The sequence below is a fragment of the Numenius arquata genome, chromosome 1 (genome assembly GCF_964106895.1).
Source record: "Numenius arquata chromosome 1, bNumArq3.hap1.1, whole genome shotgun sequence".
NCBI lineage: Eukaryota > Metazoa > Chordata > Aves > Charadriiformes > Scolopacidae > Numenius > Numenius arquata.
The window spans coordinates 48,307,273-48,330,045 of NC_133576.1; the positions used below are offsets into that span (position 1 = coordinate 48,307,273).

General features: G+C 35.7%; 1 protein-coding gene across 1 annotated transcript in view; it reads left to right on the plus strand.

Annotated features, from left to right (window-relative positions):
- RPGR (retinitis pigmentosa GTPase regulator) overlaps positions 1 to 22,773 on the plus strand; it is a 40,812-nt gene that overhangs the window by 12,513 nt on the left and 5,526 nt on the right. Inside the window, exons 5-11 of the mRNA XM_074159527.1 lie at positions 1,139 to 1,297; positions 3,189 to 3,338; positions 12,548 to 12,706; positions 18,396 to 18,551; positions 19,079 to 19,203; positions 20,334 to 20,516; positions 21,429 to 21,594. Of these exons, the coding sequence (XP_074015628.1) occupies positions 1,139 to 1,297; positions 3,189 to 3,338; positions 12,548 to 12,706; positions 18,396 to 18,551; positions 19,079 to 19,203; positions 20,334 to 20,516; positions 21,429 to 21,594 (1,098 nt within the window). The remainder of the gene's footprint in view (positions 1 to 1,138; positions 1,298 to 3,188; positions 3,339 to 12,547; positions 12,707 to 18,395; positions 18,552 to 19,078; positions 19,204 to 20,333; positions 20,517 to 21,428; positions 21,595 to 22,773) is intronic.

The following is a 22,773-nucleotide window of genomic DNA, read 5'->3' on the forward strand; positions in this document are numbered from 1 at the left end:
CGCTATTTCAATGACAAGTTGCTTTATTAAGTTATAAATAAATAAACTGCAAATTTAAACTAAAAAATAAATTTTTAGAGAGACAGTGTACAGAGAATTGATGCAGATTCTTGTCATGCATCTAAAATTTATGTAATGGAATAGCCATCTTTGTGGTTACAATCCTTTAGCTTGCAGTAATGATATAAAGAGGATTGTGTGATTATTAGGAGGTTTATATATGTGGAGACCCTGAGCACTGTAAATAAGACTATTAGAATAAAACAGAACATTTTAATAACAGTTGAGTATGCAAGACTGCACAGGGTAAATATTAGTCACTTTTAGTTTACACACTGGCTAGATAATTTGTGGCCATTTATACAGCAAGGACCATTTACAAATTGTACGTCAGCTGCTTATCACATTTGTGTCTGGATTTGTGTTATTAATGGGACTTACCGTTTTCATCATAGATGAGCACTTTAGATGTGAAACATACTAAAATTAGAAATATAAATCTTAAAGTTATTTTAAGTTGAAGATATCAATCATCAATTTTAACTTCATCTTTGAGATTCTTAAACAAAATAAAGACCTAGTTAATTAAATCAAGTGATTTAAATATTAAAATGAGTAAAATATTTCTAATAAAAACCTAAGCAAAAATATTTCATTCACAGTACTCAAAACTATCAAGTTATGCATCTCTTTAATTTATGTACTAATACAGCTTCAGTTTTCTTGCTTGTGACGTCATTCACCATTTTCCTCCTGCATTATCTTAAAATATACATTATTTGGGGAAGAAGCTTTTTCTGGCTTCCAGGGCTACTAGTAGTCATTTTCTCAGAACTCTTGCAGTACTTGAATTTATATTTACTTTTTAGATCAGTCTCCAGAATGGTGGGAAACGCAGTCAATCTAAGTACTTGTAAGGCATTTAGAAACTTCTAATCCAAGCATGTGCGGGGAAGCCTCCTTGCTAGCTACAACAGAAACTGCTAATGTCAACTTCAGGATATTTCCGGGCAGTAGACCCCAACTTCTCTGTAATGTTTTTCCATTGAAAATGAAATGACTCGCTCCATTTTCTCTGACTTTTTACCACTGATAAGAATGTCTTTATTCTGTGTATAACGTGCTTTTCTGTATGCAGAAAAAGGAAATGTGTATGCTGCTGGAGGTAACAGCGAAGGTCAGTTGGGATTAGGTGACACAGAGGAAAGGACCACATTTCATTTAATTAGTTTTTTTACCAACCAGCACAAGATCAAACAGCTAGCAGCTGGATCATACACCTCAGCAGCAGTAACTGGTAAGAGCAACTGCTAATAAAATCTATTTATGAGTGAACTCATCCTCAATAAAGAAGCAAATACAATACTTTACCAAGTCTCATGTACATCTACATAAGTTTGTGTAAGTTTCTAACAAAGCCATAAACATATTTGTATATGCATAGAAGCTGAAAGACTGGCTTTAGTTACTTAGAATAAATGGATTAAAATAAAAGCTACTATGACTTACGTACACTTACGTTCATAAGAGCAACTCTATTAAAAAAAAAAAAGTCCTGTTTACAACATTACATCTCTTTTTTTTTTCACTGCTGAACCAAATTTACTTAGTCAATGTATCAATGCAGCATTGTTCTGATTCCATAAGCACTTTGACATCTTTACATCCAGCTTTTTTATGCACATTTTTATTTTTTTCTATTAGTGTCATGCCTTCAGTGTAATCCCTGAGCATCTTCCAGTTCAAATAAAATATATTTACGTGTGTCCGACCTGGTGTTCAAGGGAAACATTTATTTCAGTATTCTGTCTGCATATGTAGGTGTATTTTCTATGCCTCCCTGTCTTCTTTCCTTAGTAACCATAGTTGTCTTTTGTTAGCCAATTGCCTGTTTCAACAGAGTCTGGTAAGGGGTGGCAGTCTCACTAACTTCCTACAATTTTTGTGAAAGTAGACCCTTTCCATGAACAATGGCTGGCAACCTGTAGTAGAGAGACAGTGTGTATACCCTCAAAATGGAAAACGTCTTCAGTTTATTTCCCGGGAAGCCAGCTACAAAACATGAATCTTATGAAAACTAAGTTTCTCTAATTCGACTTCTTACTGCAACTATTTTGGTCTACTGGTACAGGCTACACAGCTGTGTCATTACTAATTCTGAGAGAGGCCTAACCTATGACCTATTTCTCCAATGGCAAATTATACAATTGCGACATGTTGAAGTCCACACAGTTATAATACTTTCAGCCATTGAAAGCCATTGGGTGGTCCTTTATTACCCTATAATGTAATTTCTCAAGTTTTGCTATAAAGCAGCTGTTTCTGTACATGTTTAGGATAAGTTACTGAGGCTGCCATTTCAGCATGTAACAGAGATTGTAAGAATGTATGAGAGAGATGCTAGCCTGCTCGTCTGGTTTGCTAACATTCTCCTGAGATTTGTAAGCCAACTTTGAATGACTTTAGTTCCCAACAGCGTCTCAGTAGTGCTGCAGAAGGTACATTTTTTTATTCACAATTTATGTCCCACCAATAAGAAACATGCAGAGAGAAGACCTCATCTCTTCTAGAAAAGTCTAGTGATTTTTCATGTTGTTTGCTACCTTTTTTTGGTTTTTACTGCTGCCATTGGTCTTTGTGTCAACAGAGGCTGGTCTTAATAAACCTGGAACAGCTATGGTGATAGTTTCAGGAGAGCAAAATGAAGCTGGGCAATATAATCACCTGGGAAGAGAACTGAAAGATAAGGCAAGAATAAGTGGGATGTGTACCAAAGTCAGAACAGAGAATAAGTTTGGAAGAATGAAGAAGTGATGACTTGCTAGTAGAAATGGGAAGATGCCTTAAATTCACCATATTTTCTTACTGACCTCTGGCAACTGCATTGTCTTATATGCTCAATCTTACTCTTTTTGAAGGAATGTTTTTACATAGTACTTTTCCTGTTGCTATTTATGGTCTAACATCAGTTGATTAATAAGTGTTCTGTGTCACTTTTGAAAAGCTTAAGGGATACCCTCTTACTTCAGACTGTTTTGTTGCATTGTGCTAAATACCATTTGATGTCCCTGAGAGCATAACATTTAGTAGTGTCATACACAGAGTTTATGAAATGCTCTTAAATGGGTAGATTTACTTTTTATTAGCTTTGGTTTTAAATCTGTTAACTGTCTGTGTCTTCATTTTAGAGGATGGGCAGCTTTTTGTGTGGGGTGACAATTCAGAAGGTCAGATTGGCTTGGCTGATAAAGCCTGTGTCAGTGTCCCTTGTCAGGTGGATGTTGGAAAACCTGTTTCCTCTATATCCTGTGGATATTATCACTCTGCCTTGATAACAGGTAAGACAATGGGAATAGCAGTTAGTGGAGACAAGTTGGTGGTTCTCAATTTATTGTCTTTGTATAGGGAGCTAATGAGGCATTCACTACTTTTGAAACTAGATATGCCATAGTTATTAAAAGCTGCCAAGTGGCAGACAGTCATCTATGTAGTTTTGTATCACATTGAGAGATTTTACCAGAGACAGGTTCTCTGAAATGCGGTTCTACTTTATTTATTTGGTAAACTTGCATGTAATCTACTATATAATTGTATATTATTGATGAATTAACAATACTGTGAGAAAAAAACCTGCAGTTAATTTTCTGCATTTGCACATTGTTGTGCAAAAGTGTATTAGAAAGAATTACTATCTTTCCACACTTCATCTTCATGAAGGTTATGACAAATGTTGTGGGTTAATACCATGGTTTCAGTAATCCAGCTTTTCTTGAGATTATTCATTTTTTGTGATGATCAAATAATCATCTTTGTCTCTCTAGAAATGTACATATTGAATAGATTTACTATGTCTTGTGGAAAAATTAATCTCATTTGCTAGCGGTCCAAGATTGTTGTCAAAGTTTGATGTTATGTATTAAATTTTAAGTTTTGAAGTCAGTTAAGCAGGCAGTACACAATGTGAGGAGAAGCATATGTTACAGTGAGTCGGTGTTTGATCTCCAAAACAACCCACCTCTCTCTTGCTTTCCACCTCTCTCTTCCCACCTGTGTGTTGGTTCCAAAGTGATGATGTGACTCATTTTTTAATTATGCCAGTATGGGTAAATTTCTCTCAAAGTACTGATATATTGTTTATAAGCAGCCATGAACTCCTCTCAGCCATATAGATTTACTTTATTTAGCTTTACAGTTTAGTCCCCTTAGAGTAATTAAAGATTTCAAAGGATCAATAGTTTTGATTGTAAAGCTTTTACTGGGTACCCAGGAACTATTCCGTCAGATACTTTTCTCAGACTTGATAAATGTTACTTTTCCACAAACAATATCTATATAGCTCTCTGAGAATATGCTATTAACAGAATGAGAGCTTCCTATGCTATACAAATACTAATAGGTGTTAATGCTGGTAGTGTTCAACTGCTTTTATAAGTGCTTTCTAACAGTGAATGAATGAGGTGCCTGTGACTGATCAAGAGCTCAGCACCTGTTCGGAAATCTACAGCTTCCTGAACTCAAAATAAATGAAAAAAAAAAAAAAAAAAAGAAAAGAAAAGAAAAAAGATCCTTACTTCAAGGGTCTAGGAAGAAGATGTGTATTTCTGCCTTAATGGCAAGAGCAGAAGCTCTGACAAGATTGCAGTGGGATGTAACAAAAGCTCCCATTAGAAGAAGGGTTGAGGACAAGCATCTAAGAGCAAGGAGAGAACAGTGTGTGCCAAGTGCTCTAAGGAAGTGGAAACTTTTAATGGAGGAGTATGAGAAAAAAGGGTTAGGGTAGCAGCTGGGTAAGAGAAATGGAGCCTCTTAAAATATTACTAGGAAGATGAACTGGTTATCACCTGTGGAAATGGGGAGTTGTTGAACCTGTTACTGTTTAAACAGGCCTGGGTGTGAGATGGAAAATCTTAACTTTCAGCCTTAGTATCTGCAAATCCTGCACAAATCTGGCTTCAGTCTATTTTGCTGAAACTATGGACATGCAAATGGCCTCTTTTGTGGTGAAAAGAGAAATATTTTTTTATTATTTTCCTTTAGGCCCTTGCTGCTAGTTTTATTTGACTGATACTTTAACTACCACAGAAATTTAGTGTTGGACATCCAGGTTCTTTTTTACTGAATTGATCTTCTGTTGCACTAGTGTCAGTGTATATCCAGCCAGTGTTTAAAACCAAAGTTTTTGCATTTAATCTAAGTGTACCATAGTCACACATTATTTTAGCTATGAAGTTAGCCATTAAATTATGAATTTGGAAGTTCTGCAAGCTGAGACTATTTGAATACAAATGTAGTTACCTTTATTTTTCTTACAGCCTAGTGAGGAAGGAAGTCAAGGTACTATGCTGTTAAAAGATTTTTTTTTTTTTGGTAAAAAAAGGTGGTTCTTTTAGTATTATGCGGATTCTTTTTTCACTAATGGAAAGCACTTGCATGTAGGACTTGTTGGACTGGCTCAGAACAGTGGTTCACATTCTCAGTATTCTGCCTCTGAGGGGTGGTAGAAAATAGGTAATTATGGAGTATTTGAAATATTCATATTATAGGGTTAGAGTTTTTTTCCCCAAAATTGCCATTTGGTCGCTGAATTATGCCTTGAAGTATGTTTGAAAGTTTGCCCCGCACAGGGAGTTTGCCATGTATTTTTATTGTATGATTTTATCTTGTGTACTAGAAATTAAAGGGATTAGTGTTGCTTTTAATATATATTTTGGAGGAAATACCTGGAAAAGAAAGTGGTTCTGTATTTCCATAAATTAAATCTGAACTATTCAGGTGAGTGTATAACCTGTATTAATTCCCTCAACATCAATAAAGTATACCAGAGGAACTTTTTTAGATTGTAGTTGCTTTTACTATGGAAGAAATGGGAAAAACACTGTTAATACAAAGCTTTCAACACCTGTAACTTATCTGTACTATAGTTATATAACTATATACTTATATAACTATACTATAGAATTACTACTTTTTGACTTTTTAAACATGACTTGTACATAAAAAGCATCAAATTATATACTATCTTTAATAATAAAACATAGTTGCAGAATGTAGGACTTCTAACATGTTGCTGGGTGAACTGATGAGCATGGCACCATATGGTTCCCTTTCATAATATATTTACGTTTCACGTAATCTGTATACAGGGTGAGCAAACTGTTAGGATCACAGGCCTATCTGGATTAAAACTAAAAGGTGGTTAATGAGGCTGCTAGAATACAGAGTGTGGTCACAGAGTGCCCTCTCCAGGGCAGGATGTTCATTAATAAGTGACTATTGAGAAAAAAAGTGGTGAAAAGTAGATTCCAGCTTTTTTTTTTTTTCTTTTTAAACTAAAATTGTTATTTCTTTGAAACAGCTGGTTTTATAAAAGTGTTTTTAGTAGGCATTTATCTTTAAGGTGTTTAACTACTTTAAAGCCAAGTGCAATGTCAATGAAAAGTAGAGTAGAATCCAGATGCAAACCTGTAGTAGATAAAAGCATGTATTATGGAAATTGTATGGCATTCAGCCATATGAATTTGTACTTCAGTTCTACAACCCTCCCCAGTGTGTGTGCCCACCCCCTCCATCCTCCACCAAGTTTCTCAATTCTGGTAGTTCCATAAAGATGATTTGTTACCTTTCTTACTTTTGCTTTTTGGAATGCCTTCTTTGCAGACAGTAATTCAACTACTAAACATGCCAGTCACTTTTGCTTGATTAGTCTTTGACCACACCCACTCAAGAGGGGACAATTTTTCAGAAAGCATTAAGCTTGGCAAGCATTTGTAGCTCATTTGTCCACTGGAGGAGATGAAGAGCAGGAAAAGACAGTTTATCTAACCACTACTCTGGTGTCCACAGCAGAGTTACGTTTGTGGAGACAGAAAGGAATTGAATATATTAGACCTCTGCTGGTGTTTCCCCTGCCTGAACTGTTACTATAAGCAAAGTCAAGATAGATTCTCACTGAGAAGATGTCTTTTCGTAGAGAGCTTTGGGGGTTCCTTGAATACCTTTGTACTTTGTACCTAATGTACTTTGTCATTATTTTTAAGGATCAGTTTTAAAGATCATCCATTCCACAAACGCTTCCATGCTCAGAATTTCGGCATTTGAGGTGGTTTCAACCTATTTGATCTTGAATAAGTGCTTCTTTTATTTATTTATTTATTTATGTAGGGGATTGTAGAGTGATCCAATTCTTTCATCTACTGCCCTCATTTGCCGCTAGCCAGGTCTCTTATCTTTGCTCATCTGCAGTATGTGCATTGGCAGTTGAGGGGCAAAGATAGCTTCCCATTTGCTTGCCCATTTGCTTGACGTGCTTCTGTGACCTAAAGTTTAGTGATACAGAAAATGTGCCACACTAGGGAAAGTTCAACATGTGCGAATGTGACTCATATGAGAGGATAAAATGAATTAGCCAGGTTCCATTGTGAACAGAACGTCCTTAAAATGCAGATGTACTGCACACAGTACATAATGTCCTTAAAATGCTGATGTACTGCACACATACTGTACTCAAAATTTATCTGGGTTTGACTGGATTCTTTTTATGCTTGATAGCTATTCTTCATAGTTTTTAGACTACTATTTGCCTTAAAGGGATGTGTAATGTATTCAAAAATTGCTTTAATAAATGGGTTTATCTTTGTTAGCTGGATTATTAAGTTGAAAAAATGTAATAAACTTGATTAGTTTGGGAAGTCAGTGGAAGCTTGGCCATTTGAATCTCTTAATCCTATTAATTAGATTCTGATTGGATTAATATTTGCAGTGCAGTAGGGTTTTAAAAGAAGTGCTGGTCTCTTCAAAGAGAACTGCATAAGCAGTTAACTCCCAAGTGTTTTTGGGGGTTTATCAGCTTGTTTCTAGAAATATATGGCAAATCCAAGAGTATTAAAACAACACTTACCTTCCGAAAAATAAAAGGTTCTTTTTGTTGTTGGGTTTTTGCCTTTCTTTTCGCTTAGAATCCCTAATAAAATCTCTCTTTGTCAATGGAATGTTTTGGTTGTAGAAAGCCTCACATTGCAGTTGATTTTGTTGTTAATTGGGCTACTGTTTTAAAATAGAAAACTGATGCTGCTGCAAATAACTGCAAAGTGTCAGCCTGTTCAGAGTATTTCTGCATGTAGGTATAAAGATGAAGATCAGACTAAAACAGAAAAACAAACTGAGCAGAGAAGCCTAAACACAGTCCATAGTTTAGAAATGAAATGAAATGACATATACTTTTCTGCAGCTGTATCATTTGCTGTTTCTTAAAAAACACAGACAGATTGAAATGACTGCAAAACACCTCTTAGAAAAGAAGGGTAGAAGAATACAGCAAAGGTATTTCTGCACAGATAAATGCAGGTAAATGAAGTGTTACAATATTATTGGTGTAGTTTGTGTGTGCAGGAAAGAGTCAGAATGATAGAAAAAATAAGGACAGCTGGGAGGATGGGGTTACACCTCTGATGATGATAGTTGGGAAATACCACTGCTATCCCATTTCATTGTCTTGCCAAATAGAATGTAGCTCTGTGAATAGATTGTGGGTGGCTACTCTTAGTAGCCTGAGCCCTGTGAAACCCTGCAGGAAGCTTGACATTGGGTAAGATTGTGTTATTGTCAGTCCCTGATTGCCTCTCTGTGCAGTTAGAGCATTCAATAAAGATAATAAGTGCAGTTGCTAGCCTTAGTGGCCCAGGAGCATAGTACTTGAAGGATCTGTGCTGTTGTGAGAGGCAGAAGTGATCCTGGAAAATACAGAAATCATATAAAATAGTCTGGGGCTTCTTTGACTAAGGCAGAGGCTAGATTTCTTAGGTCTTGTGAGCTTTACAAATCATGATTGTACCATCAATGTTACATTCTAAATCTTAGCTGGAAGTGCTGAGTTGCAACTTCATGTTGAGGCTTAGGACCCATTTTCCATTTAAAGCAGGAATTCAGCTTTTATGAAAAAAAGTCCTTTTTACAGTTTTTGCTCTTTAAATATGTCATATATTTACTTCAGAATCATCAAGTTAATTGATAAATTTATGCATTTAAATAAATTTGAAGCTGATGTGTCTTAAAAAGTGAGTAATATCTTTTTTTTTGGTCCCAAATGAACTCATCATAAAATAAGAGACATACTTAGAATAATAGAACGGTGTAGGTTGGAAGAGACCTTAAAGATCATTGAGTTCAAACCCGCCTGCCGTGGGCAGGGACACCTCCCACTAGACCAGGTTGCTCAAAGCCCCATCCAGCCTGGCCCTGAACATTTCCAGGGATGGGGCATCCACAACTTCCCTGGGCAACCTGTTCCAGTGTCTCACCACCCTCAGAGTGAAAAATTTCTTCCTAATATCTAATCTAAATCTACCCTTTTCCAATTTGAAGCCATTACCCCTCGTCCTGTCACTGCATGCCCCTGTAAATAGTCGCTCTCCAGCTTTCTTGTAGGCTCCCTTCAGATACTGGAAGGCTGCTATAAGGTCTCTTCTTCAGGCTGAACAACCCCAACTCTCTCAGCCTGTCTTCATAGGAAAGGTGCTTCAGCCTTCTGATGATCTTAGTGGCCCTCCTCTGGGTCCGCTCAAACAGGTCCACATCCTTCTTGTGCTGAGGGCTCCAGAGCTGGACACAGTGCTCCAGGTGGGGTCTCACCAGAGCAGAGAAGAGGGGCAGAATCACCTCCTTCGACCTGCTGGCCACACTTCTTTTGATGCAGCCCAGGATACGGTTGGCTTTGTGGGCTGTGAGTGCACATTGCCAGCTCATGTTGAGCTTCTTGTCCATCAACACCCCCAAGTCCTTCTCCATCAGATTCTCCCTATAGTTAAAATTCACTGAAAACCTATCCTCAGGCTTTCTTCGAAGAAGGTAGATAATAATTTAGACAATTTTTTTTTTTGGTTATTGTGGACTGTCGATACCAAAGGTAACATAAATCACAGATAAGCATGACTGCTCCAGCATCACTTCCTCTGAGAGGACAGGAGGAGCAGCACTGGTTTATTAAAAGACATAGTAGTTTAAGGGTTTTCAGAATCAATCAAAGCCCTTCTGATGGAGGGTCATGACAACAGCAGTCTTTGCTGCTCTGTTCTATGCTCCCACTGCTGTAGTCACTCTTCAGCACAAAGTAATCCAGAGTCAAGTGCCACAAAGAAAAAAAAAAAAGATATTGCTAGCAGAAGAGTTTTCTGGGAAAAACATTTTGAACCTAGTTTATCTATTGGATTTGGCAGATGTCTTAAATGAAAATGTATTACTAAGTTGTTGTCCCATAATTACACAAAATTAAGAAGCAGTTTTGCAACCTGAAATTCTTGCTCAGCTTTTATTAATGCAAAAGGAAATGTTAAATGAGTGTATTGCCAGGGTGAAGTTCAGGAAGATTCAATAAAAATGACGCTTTTCTTACTGACACCAGTTTTGACTTTCTTGTCATCAGAATTAAAAATTCAAAAAGATAAAATTCCTTTCCTGTCTTGGTTTGGTATGCCCAAGTTTTAATAAACTTCAGTTTTGAATCATATCCTTCAATTTTTATTAACTTGTTTCTAATAATTTGACCAATCTCATTTGATTTTTAGAATGCATGTGCAGCTTCATTTTTTCTACTTTACATTTTTATTCATACGTTTACTTTTAGCTCTTCCGTATTTCCTATTTCTGTGTAGGCTTATTTTTCTGGTTGTTGCCATTGTCCTTAAATTCCCAAATTTTAAGTTGTGGCTGACAAAGTGCAAGGAAAAAGCAACAAATGCAGCAGCGGTGCAAATGGAGGATTATTTACAAAGGCTAACAGAAAACTAGTAATAAGCATGTTTTCTTATGCTCTGCCTGTGTTCAGTGGAGAGAGGAACAGACTTCTCTAATGGTGAATCCTGAACACCTAAATAAGGCTTCATCTTTGACACTTTCTTTGAGCTCATCTCTTTTCATTGTCTGTGGGGAAAGACCAGCATTTCTAAGGTTAACCCAGCTTTCATGCTGTCAAGGAATTAATTGCTTTTGACTAAGAATCTCTCAGATACTTGTGCATCATGCAATAGTAGTGCCTCTAAATGCTGTACAAGTAAATTTGTGAACACTAAATGTAGCCCTCTGAAAACACTAAATGTAGCCCTCTGAAAGTAAAAGTACATTTTGTACTGAAGCACAAATCTACATGTTTCCAAAAATATTGTAGATGGGTGCTTCTGCTGACTGAGCTTTAATAATGGAGTATATGTCTGGGGTTTGTTATTATGTGCATTATGTAACTGTAGCTCTCTCTTCGAATTTCCTTTAGCAGAGAGTTCCTACACTGGTTTAGACATTTCTTTATCTTGGACTAGCTCCATGTGAGAGGTTTTTTTATCCTTGTGCTTTCTTGTATCCAATGGGATTAAAAGCCAAAGTTTTTCTAACATAATAGTGTACGATGATTTTTTTGGCAAGTAATTTCAAGTTCAGATTGTGGGCTACAGTATGATATGAGGACAATACTCCACAGAGGGTCTTTTCAGGAGTGGAGAACGCTCAGCTACTAAATTGAAGCTTTCCTGGCGGTATGGTATGGTTTCTACCTAAACTTCACTCTGACCTGTTAGGATAGCTGGGGGCCCTTTGCATGGAAAATCAGATGTATAGATAAAAAAATATAGATGTGGGTAAATTGCAAAAAAAAAAAGATGTAGATAAATGTAAAATTTAGATAAAATGTAAAAGAAGTAAATAAATGTAGATAAATTGTAAATATAGCAATCGAAAGTACATTTTACATGTTCCATTTTTAACTATGATAGAAGGATATATAAAATGCTGTCTTGAATAATAATTCAGACTTACATAGCAATGAAAAAGCAAAGGGAGTGATTGGAAAAGATAAAACAAGGCAAACTTGGAAATAAACTTAATTACCCAAATTTGGGATTGAACAGTTTTTGAACTGGATTCTTAAAAAGTCTGGGTCAATGAGAAGAGTCTTCTCGTATGATTATGTAGCAGATCAGAAAGAAGTTAGAGGAAGAGATCTGCAAAGGCCTCTCAGTATTTTCTTGAACTAAATTGTGGTGGAATTATTGGTATGGAACCCTGCTGTATTTCTGTTGTTGGATAAATAGTTCTCTTGCTGTCCAGACCATACAGTTTCATGTCATTTACTCTGCATTTTGCTTTTTTTCTATATATCCTACAAGAAGAAAGTGTAGATTTTCCATGAAAATTCCATGCAAAACCATTTTCTGTTTTAATTGAGATTCTTACAAGCAACTTTGGTTGACATAAATACTGATTACAGACGGAATTCCAAACTCTCAGAAGGGTATATATGGTTTTGTTTTTCCCTTGGCTAGGTTCCTTGCAAGCTAAATTTTGTAGTTCTCATCTTGGAGAGGGGCTAAAATTTAGCCCCTTCTTGTCCCATCAAAGCAGATTGTTTTGCACAGCTGTTTGGACATTATACAAATACATTACATTGTCCCACAGTGTTCATACACTTTGCTATCTTCCTGATTTGTGTCTGCAGCAGTCTTGACAACCCAGCCTTGCTTCTGAGTCCATGCTGGAAATCCTGCTCTGTTCTGTATTTACACAGGAGATGGTGAGCTCTATACTTTTGGAGAGCCTGAGAATGGGAAACTAGGATTATTGCCCGAACAGCTGAAGAACAATAGAGTTCCACAGCCTGTACTGGGAATTATGGAAAAGGTGAATAAGGTTGCTTGTGGTGGAGAACACACAGTGGTGCTAACAGGTATGTAATTTAACCAGCTTTTTTTACAGCCCTATAACTTAATTGGTAAACTCAATTTACTGTGAAGAATTTACACCCCACTGGAGTGTAAGATGCTGTAGTGTTCCTAACTAGAAGACTGTTGTACATCGAGGAGGTAGAAGTGCATTTAACAGTTAACCTAAGTGCATGCCTGTGCCATGCTGTGCTGCGCATATGATGAGTCAAGCTGCAAGGTTCTGGGTATATTAAAACTCCTTTGGGAGTTTTCCTATTTCCTATGAAGAGGAAATAACAGGAGCCAATCCAGGAAATAATGCAAACATTTATCTACATTTCAATGCCTTTGTTTCTTTTCTTCCACCAACATACAGTCTTACACTGGCAGTATTCTATGTCATAACATAAATTTCTTTACATGAAATCAGATTATCATTATTAGGAAAAAAATTACCATAAATTTGGGGGCAGCAAATGTATAAATTGTAGCATTATTTTACAGGTTATAAAGTGAAGTTCTGCAGAAAGAATTTGATTATCATTATTGATTATTTTTTTAACCATAAATCTGAAGTCAACCAATAGATACTTTGTTTTAATAGTATTTCATGTGATAAAATTTCATTATAACAAATGACTGTTACAGAGATTTAGTAGGACAATGTAAACCTGGATGACATCAGCATTATAGTGAAATCTGTACAAGAGCTAGAACAAAGAGGCAAAATATAAATGCCAAAAAACAAATACAGTGAAGAAAACACCATAGTAAGTCAGTATGTAAGATCTACTTGCCTATGGAAATAGATTTTGTAGTAGAAGGGAAATAAGAAATTCAGTGCTGGCTTAGCTGCCCGTTGATGATGAAAGTGCTGAGTTCCAGAAGATCTGGCTGAGTCAAGAGAAGAGGAAAGCAATATTCCCCAACGATATACAGTTGCCTGTAGTTGTTGTGATGAGTGAAAGGTCAGATAGATGTTTTTTGATGTTATTCAGCTATTATTAAATAAGCTACAGGTATGAACTTATGCCTAAGACACTTAGGATGGTGTCTAAGATATGTGTCTAATATACTAAGATACTTAGGATAGCAGAGGATAACGGAAATACTGTCTCAAGTGAAAGATACTTCATCCGAAGTGATGACATACAGAAATTTTTCTGACTCAAAACAAAAAAATGTGGAAAAAATACCTGGGGAAAAATTGGGAAAAGAGATAGATTTGGACACTGTGATAATTTAAAAAGTGAGTGTAGATATATGCATTATAGGCTTTGCACCAGAAACTTAACTTGAAATTGGTACTGAAGCGTATATTGCATCTTGAGATGAAGTGGTGTGGCCACAAATTGAGAATTCTGATGAGAGAGATCTTTAAAGAGGAGCAGAAACATTTATACCTCTTTTAAGCTCATTTTCCTAAATTAAGAACGTAGTACAATTTTGAAGAAATTCTGAATTTCATGTATTGTCTTCTGGGAAAATGAATGCTGTTTCGCTTTAGTAACACAATACATACTGATGAGTTTTTTATCTTTTCAGGGTCTTTCCAGTTTTTCAGGGTGTATCATTTCAGTGTTAAAAAATAAGAAATGAGTGTCTGACTATTGTATATTCATCTGTTTCATCTCTCATTTAACATAGGAACAGGGTAACATAGGAATAGGATAGGAGAAAATGTTATATGGAGAAGCTGTTGCACATCTTGTCTCATTTCTCGTCATCAGTTCTACTTAGGGTTTATCAAATTAGAAGAAAGCATAATCCAGTTATCTTACTGAGTACGAGGCAAGTTTCTTCCTGACTCTCATACATAATTAGTCTGTTCCAAAGCACTTCATTTGATTTCTTTTTTATGACTGTCTTATCTATTCTATTGGCAATTTTGTATGGTAAGAACCACTGTTATCTAGATTATTAAATCAAACTACTGTTTGGAATCTCTCCAGCAATTATCAGAGTAAATGATAGAAAGGATATATTATAATAATTCATTTTTTTTCTCTGAAACGCCAAAATGGGAAACTAATTTTTTTTTCCCAGAGAACAAAAAATTAAACTGTTGAGCAATGATTAAGAAAAAAAAACACTTCTTAAAGATACAAGGTTTTAGAAATGTTGAATATGGTATTGGAAACCATCTTCTTTACAAGTCTTATTGTTACTTCTGCCTTTAATATTTGCAATTGTTCTAGAGAGTAAACAAAATCACAGTTAAAAGTTCTGTTATGCAAAAGCTTTCTCTCACTGTAGCAGCACAAACTTACTCATTACATGACAGTCTATCAGCCAGTTCAAGAAGATCATATCCTCATCTCAGATGACTTCTCTCAGAGACTAAAAAAAAAGCATCCACTACCCAAGAAGCTTCCAAATGTTTCCTACTGAAAATGAAAGCTGTTGGTATTGTGACTTTCAAAAGAAGTGTGAGAGAGCAGCAATCCCAATTTGCGTACTTTTTCAATAAAGCTTTTGAAAAGTAGAGTAGCAATAACTTTTGAATCTAGAAATTGGAGAAGAAACAGATGATTGGGAGTGGCCTTAGTATCTTCCATTTTTTTCAGATTATGACAGATTCTCTGGGAATAATCCTCTGTATAAAAGCATATATTACCTCGTTTTACTCTCTGAAGGGAGGGAGTCCTTCGAGAATAGATCGTTTGACATAACAATACACCACACTAGTGTGTTAGTATGTAAAATGTTGGATTTTTCATCTTCTCTCTCAAGGTCTTTTAAAAGGAAGTCAAGATACGCTTTTGACAGTGAATGAGAAGGATGAAAAAGCTCTACCATTTCATGACAGAACTGACTTTTCAAACCATATACTATTATCTAGATTTTTCAAACCATTCTTAAATCTGTATACTATTTATACTGAAATCCCCAAATCCAATTACTAGCTTTAGTAAAACTGAGTATTGTGTTGACAGCTTATTTTTACAGTAATATTTTTCAGCATAAACTGTTTAAAAATAAAGCTCTAGTAAGAGTGAATAGCCCATAGACATAATAGTAGTAGTAGTAATATTAATATTAAAATAAAGTTAAAGGGAAATTAATCTGTGTGGATTAAGATATAAGCATACCTGCCTGTTTCTGGTTTTCTTCTGTGAATTTTTAACTTTGTCTGTACCCTTAAATACATAGCAAAGAATGGGTGAATCTTAAAAGCACTCTTGGAGCTCACTCAGTCCTTTTCAGCAAATAACGTGTTAAAAACAAATCTGAAAGCTATATATTTTTGCCAGGACAGCGGTCCTGGAGATTAAAGAACTGTTATATACTCTAGAAGATACCTGCAAATGTGGAAGATAGATGGTTGCAGGGAAATAAGCCAGTTCATCCATAAAACAAAATTTAGGAAATAAATAGGAAGCAGTCCTAGCGCTCAAGTGCTGGAGTTCACTTGGAACAGTGAAGCCATTGGCTTCTGTGCAGGCTCTGAAACCATTTCTCTTCATCCTTCAAGGGCCCTTCTCATGGGAGAGACAGCAGTTCCTTCCTCGAAGCCAAGGCAGGACTTCGGTTTCCTTTGGGTGCTGTTAGTATGGCTGAGCTTTCCTCATCATTCACTGATGCATTGGAGGCAGCACTGAACTCTGGTGCTGCCTTGACCATACCACAGGAAGCTGTATCAGCAAACACCGCCCCAAACCTGTCTTTCTGGACTGAGCTGGCTCACCATGTAGCCAGGTGGCCAGCAGAGACAGTGCAAATGGGGACTGAAGAGAGAGAACGGGGCAGGAAGATCTGTCTGCCCTTTTGCTGGCAGTGTGTTTAATTTGTGCCGACCAACCATATCCGTATTGGAACTGAGAACAGTAAGAAGATGGGAGTTGGGCTGTATCCGCCTTTGGATTTGTGTTGTCGGCAAATTCACTTGCAAACTGAAGCTCAGAATGATGAAATTCACCTCTGTCGTTTTATCACTAAGTCTATGAGCTTGTTTGCTAGAGATTTCTCTTTCCATGTATTTATAAAGACAGATTAGAGGAAATACCCCATTTCTGCTAAATGAGGTTATTACTGAGGTTTGGCCTCACTTCTGCACCAGAGCAGTGAATCATTTAAGAAAGGTGCAAGGTTTTTGTCTTCCTATGCCTTGCTAATTGACTAATAAGTGAATTTTAGGAGAAGCAAATTTAGGTGCTCTGGGTCTATAGGGGCAGTAGAAAAAAATCATTCTTCTTATAAAGGCACGCTAACCTGGTTTTGGATTGGCCCATTCTCCTCATTGTCACTAGAAACTGGGAAAATAAAATAATTTCCTGTACTTCTAAAGTTACAATTTGAGAACATCTCCGTCTAAACACCAACACCCTTTTAGAGGTCTAACATTGCATGTTTCAAGTTAGGATTAAAGATAGTAAGAAAAAACTTTAACTTCACTCCAAATAATTATGTTAATCAGATAAAACCATATAGTTTGAAAATTACAAGATCTGCCAGTTTCCAAAGAAAAGACAAATGCAGTACTTTTAAACAGAATTTATGGAATAAGCCATTTACTAAAATGAAGATGAGACTTCAGTTTGCTTAGAGAAAGCTCCTGTCTTTCAGGAGTAGTTTGATGCTTTCTTATGCAGAAAGTCTAAATGTTACAGAAAATTTCTTACTTCTTGTTTTACCTTTTAAAGATCCTGAGGTGGTGTTGCTTTCTTGCACTAAAATTTCCAGCAGAGGGAGCTTTACTATTACGTTTAGTAAAAAAAACAGCTTTACTGAATAATTTTCATCTGCAGTCTGAAAAAAATGTGAGATCATTATGGTTTTTTTTAATGGTGTGAATTCATGACATCTTAATATGTAACAATATAAAAGGGGCAGAAAGGGCAAACCCTTTCCGAGAAAGAACATTTCCATACATAGTGTTACAGAAAAAGGGGCAGGGAATAAAATTCCAGGAAAAGTTCTCCTTTTCCCAAAAAAACATAGTCTTTGAATTTCCCTTTTCAAGCGTGATCTCATCAAGATTTCCAGGCTTCACAGTCTTTCCTTGTTGTGATGGAGTGCCAGGGATGGACACACCAATAATCTTTATTGCTTTGGAGAAGCTCTCATTCTTTTTCCTGGCACAGACAATCCATTAAATGGACCAAATGTAACCGTGGAAAGATGATTATTCTGTCACAAGATAACACAGTTATAGTGTTCTCTGTATTTAATGCAGGGTTCATTTGGTAGCCAAACAGAATACTGAAACCTATTCTGTTATTGTTCCAGTCTCTTCTTACGTATGAGTTAGTATTGGTTTAAAGAAGTCTAATCTATTAAATTTTGGGTTATACAGTGTACGTGCAGATACTCAGAAATTAAGATGAGACTATTCTACTTGAAAATGCAGAAATATGTAATCACAGTGGTCTCGAATTAATTGCAGTGTGTGCACTCCCATACTGCTGATTGTTGGCTGATATTTTGTGTACATGTGATCAGTGGATTACTTTGCATTTATGTTAGAAAATATATTGCGTATTGAACCATTCAAAATTATTTTCTGTATATTTTTTAGTGCTTCATTGCCTGTTCTTTTAATTTATTTTGTTCTTAATTGATAAATTTAATTGATTAGTTGATACATTTTTTAACTGATAAAACATTGCTTTTTTGATGCTGATGTGATTTCACTTTCACTTGGCTATGAAAAAGAAGGTTATAATGTATGTATCATCATATTTGTTGTTAACTTTGCCTGTACATTTTCAGAGACAGACGTATATACTTTTGGACTTGGACAGTATGGGCAGCTGGGACACGGTACTTTTATTTTTGAAACTTCAGTACCAAAGTCTGTGAAACACTTGAGGAGGCATAAAATATGTAACGTTACATGTGGGGAAAATCATACTGCTGTAATTGCAGGTATGTAAGTGAAAAATTCTGAAATGCACTTCCACTGACTCTCTATTATACTGTAAAATCTTTCTTTATAAAATGAGAAAAGGAGCAGAAAAGACATTTGCAGACTTACTAGTTCTACAGATTAAGTGAGCAAGTGAGAAGGCCAGATTTGATATTAGGAATTTCTGATCACAGCCATGCCATGCATAGTTCTGTACATGGTGTCTCCTGGTGAATTCTAACCTCATAATCATGCCTTCTGGTTTAGAAGCCTTTGTTTTGCTATACAATTTCAATCTTAGTGTTTTCTTATTGTTTCTTTTTTCCACACTTGTCTGGACTAACTCTGGTCTTCGATGTTACTTTGACTAAAATATATATATATATTTGGATCATAATCATCTGTTGAAAATAATTGCTCAGGTTTTGCTTTTGGAAGATAAATATTCCTTACTTGCATGGCCTGTTGCTTTTATTGTGATGGTTTTGTCCTCGTTTTGTACTGAATCTTTGTTATTAATAACATCCTTTTTATTTTCTGTATACAGAGAACGGCCTCATGTTTACTTTTGGAGATGGGCGACATGGCAAGTTAGGACTTGGAGAAGAGAATTTTACAAATCAATTTGATCCCACTCTGTGTTATAACTTCTTGAGGTTCACAGTCCTTTTGGTAAAACTTCTGTTCATGCTTCTCAGACATCAAAATGTTTATATTTTTATGAAACATGGTATTAATGAGAGTTGAAATCTCATTATAGATTTTTTTCCTACAACATTTAATTAGTAGACAACACAAGTTGAAAGAAAAAGGAAATTATAATTACTTATCACACTGTTCATTTCGTTTAGAATGTACTTGGCTTGAACTACTCGTATAGACTGCTTTTTAGGGGTTTTTTCAGTAGTGTTGTGCTATAGTGTTTTGGTCTATAGAGCTGGTAGTAGCCTATAAAATTAAATATTTGTTGCTCTTAGATTGTTGGTAGTAGGGGGAAACTAATATCTGTTCTGAAAACACCAGATTTTTTTAATTTTAATGATTTTTTGTGCAGTGGGATATTTATTAAATCTTAAGAAAATTTGAGGAGTTGCTTTTTTGAGTCCAAATGGGATGAGAAAGGAGAAATACTGTTTTCTTTGAAGGGCTTTGCTGTCATCTGTTTCCTGAGGTGTTTAAGAAATAAATATCACAGAACTGCCAGCATAAAAAATACAAACATGACACAGGATTGAGCAAAGTTTGGGACTAAGTCTGTGGCTCACTTCTGTTTGTTTACTAGACTTAGAGTTTAAGGAAGTTTTATCAGAAGTGGTAAGGCATTTAAACTTTTTAGAAAATGAAATCTCTGATCTTTATGTAATTATACTTTGTCTGTTGGAGGGTGTAGGACTTTGCATTATATTTTGTGGATTTTGTGGTAAAATATCTACGTTTGTATCACTGAAGTATTGCCCACATTTGACTTGCATAAAAATAATTAGCTCAAATCCGTTCAAAATCAGTGGAAATATCTTTGCTTTCTTCTGTATCAATAATTTGATAGACCTCTCTTTTGTTCTGTTCAATACAAATATGTCATATTTAAGTAGGAAGAAATGAACATAGATCACTAGTCATTAAGAACTGTAATTATGTACTTTTATCTTGCTAACATCATTAGGAGCTAAATTTGAAGCAATTTAACATCTCTTACTTCTATTATGTTTTTCTTATGAGTTCCTAGAGATGATTGTAAGATAATCAGGTCCTTGTATTGATACTTGCAAACGAAATAAGCAGTCCCTTTTTTGGTGCTATAGGTTGCTTGTGGTGGTTGCCACATGCTAGTTTTTGCTGCTCCAAGAACTAAAGGATCTGAAGAAACACTCTTAGAAGATTTATATGAGAGCCATTTGACTGCTACTATCTCTAAAATGAGCGGAGAGCCACTACTAACAAACACCTTACAACTAACATCAGCACGAATGCGACGTCGGGAGAGGGTAAATTCAGAGCTGTTTAGAGTTGCCATACTTGTTTTAGGAAACAAAATAACTTATTAAAACTAAAATCACAGCATATACCCAGCAGATAAATATATCTCCTTAAAATACGTGTTAAATTTTAATTTATAAAAAGAAGAATTAATATCTACATTGGTCCCAAAATTGATGCAGGTAAAAGATAGGAATTGGTCAGATTTTACTTGTTTATTTCTATGAAAAACACTCAAATTGGTTTTGTAATTTTTTTTTTAATTCTAAAATGTAGAGCCTGTTCCTTTGCATTTTTGAAAGTATCTTAGAAATATTAAAAAAAAACCCCAAGAACGTGACTCTTTTTGATGTTCCCTCTGTGTCCTTGAATAGATTAAACAAGTTCATAGTTTATAAAACAGCAAAGAGGAAAGTTTCACAATCAACTTTAAATGATCCGAAGATCCTGTAGCTACTGAATATAGTAGTTTCTTCTCCTTTATCTCCATTACACATTCCATGTAATTTCTTTAGCAGCACGATGAATTAGATCATTTCACTTACCTGTCTGAAAATTAACTCTACCACAAAACCACATTTGTTTTGTAAAAATATATTGATGCTGTGGATAAGGTAATTCAGTGTTATTTGAAAAACTAGTGTTTTCATTTTAAATGAAAATCTAATTTCTTTTAATCCTTTATCTATATGTTAAAACAGCTTGAGATTATTTTTTAGAAACGACCTAAAATACCCCAGTAGATCTCTCCACTTTTTAAAAATAATTAAAATATTCAAGAAATTTTGTTTATGCTTTGCATACAAAGTTACAGCACTGTACCATCAACTAAAGGAAAATACCACTATTAAGTATGAGAGGTTGCTTACATTTTATTCTTCTACTTTTAGTCTCAATATTTTTTTTTTAATCTTTTAAAGGAAAAGTCACCAGAACAGTTTATTCGAATGGCACGAACTCTGCCTCCACTGGGAGAAAGGTTCTTAAAATCTTCATTGCCTGTGACTAGCAACACTAGCCCACTCTGGTTTTCTGCAACAAGTCTTCCTAAAGCTGAACCTGTGAAGGATAGATACCATGAAAAAGGTGAAGTGTCCCCCCATCTCGTTGCTGTTTTCTGAGAACTATATAGTTTGACTTTCATCATTCATAAACAAATGCTCAGTTTGAACATGAAAGAAGGTTTAAGTTCAGTCTTACCTCAAGAGGGTCTGGCAGAATACAGATATGAAAGTTGAGAAATGCATACAGGAAATTGCCTCATATGTGGTTCATGTTTGGAAAAAACATGTAAAGATTTAGAGGAGGATTGAGTGAAAAAAAAACTACTTCTGAATTGTACCTGAGGTTCCTCAAGCCTGTAGAAGTATGACTTCACAAAAATACTGTAAGGTTAGTAACCACTTGCTCCGTTTTCATGAAAAAAAGAAATAATTACAGAAAAAAAATGATTAGGTACAGTTGTAAAGCCACAGGAAGGCCTAGAAGAGATAACCAATTCTTATGGGAGGTTTCTTCTTCACTTGGAAATGCAAAACTCTTTGTTATCTAAGATGATAAGGATTTACTATACTCTAGCTAATGCAAAAGCCTGGATAACAACGATACTGATACAGTGCCGGACTTTTGCACAGATTTTCTAGAGCAGTTCTGGACTTCATCTGGGTTCCTGGGCATGTGTGACTTCCTGGGAAGAGCAAGGCTTAAGATTGCAGAATGCAGTGCTTCTGTGTAAAAGTTAGCTCAGATTTATTGGAGAGTCAAATCCAATTTGAAAGTAATTAATTCAGTCAGAATTAAGATGATTATTTGTAAAGCTGCCAGCATGTCCATTAGTATTTCTTATTCCAGGAAAGCAATGCAGTGAAATTTGAATTGCCTTTAGAGTCTTCTGAGGCCTAAAAGCAGTTTTTTGTGCCATATGAAACTGGTCATATACCTGATGGACTTGAGGTGAACCTGAAAATGATGTAGGTACATTTTTTTGATGCTACACTGGAGTTAAACTCACTGTCTCTCCATCCATTACACAGATAATGTGCAATGTAGATAATATGACTGCAGCTAATTTAGGCTAATTGGTACACTGTTATTAAAGAGATTATCCAAAAGAAGCTTTGTTCCATGTAATATTTATGCTTTGAAAGCCTGCAAAAATGGTCAGAAATCTGCTGTGCACTAAGGCTGGATTGCTGAGCTACCTGTAATGTTAATACTGACGAAAAGGAGGTGGAAGTATTTCTGCTGTGTCTTAGGCTGGAGGAA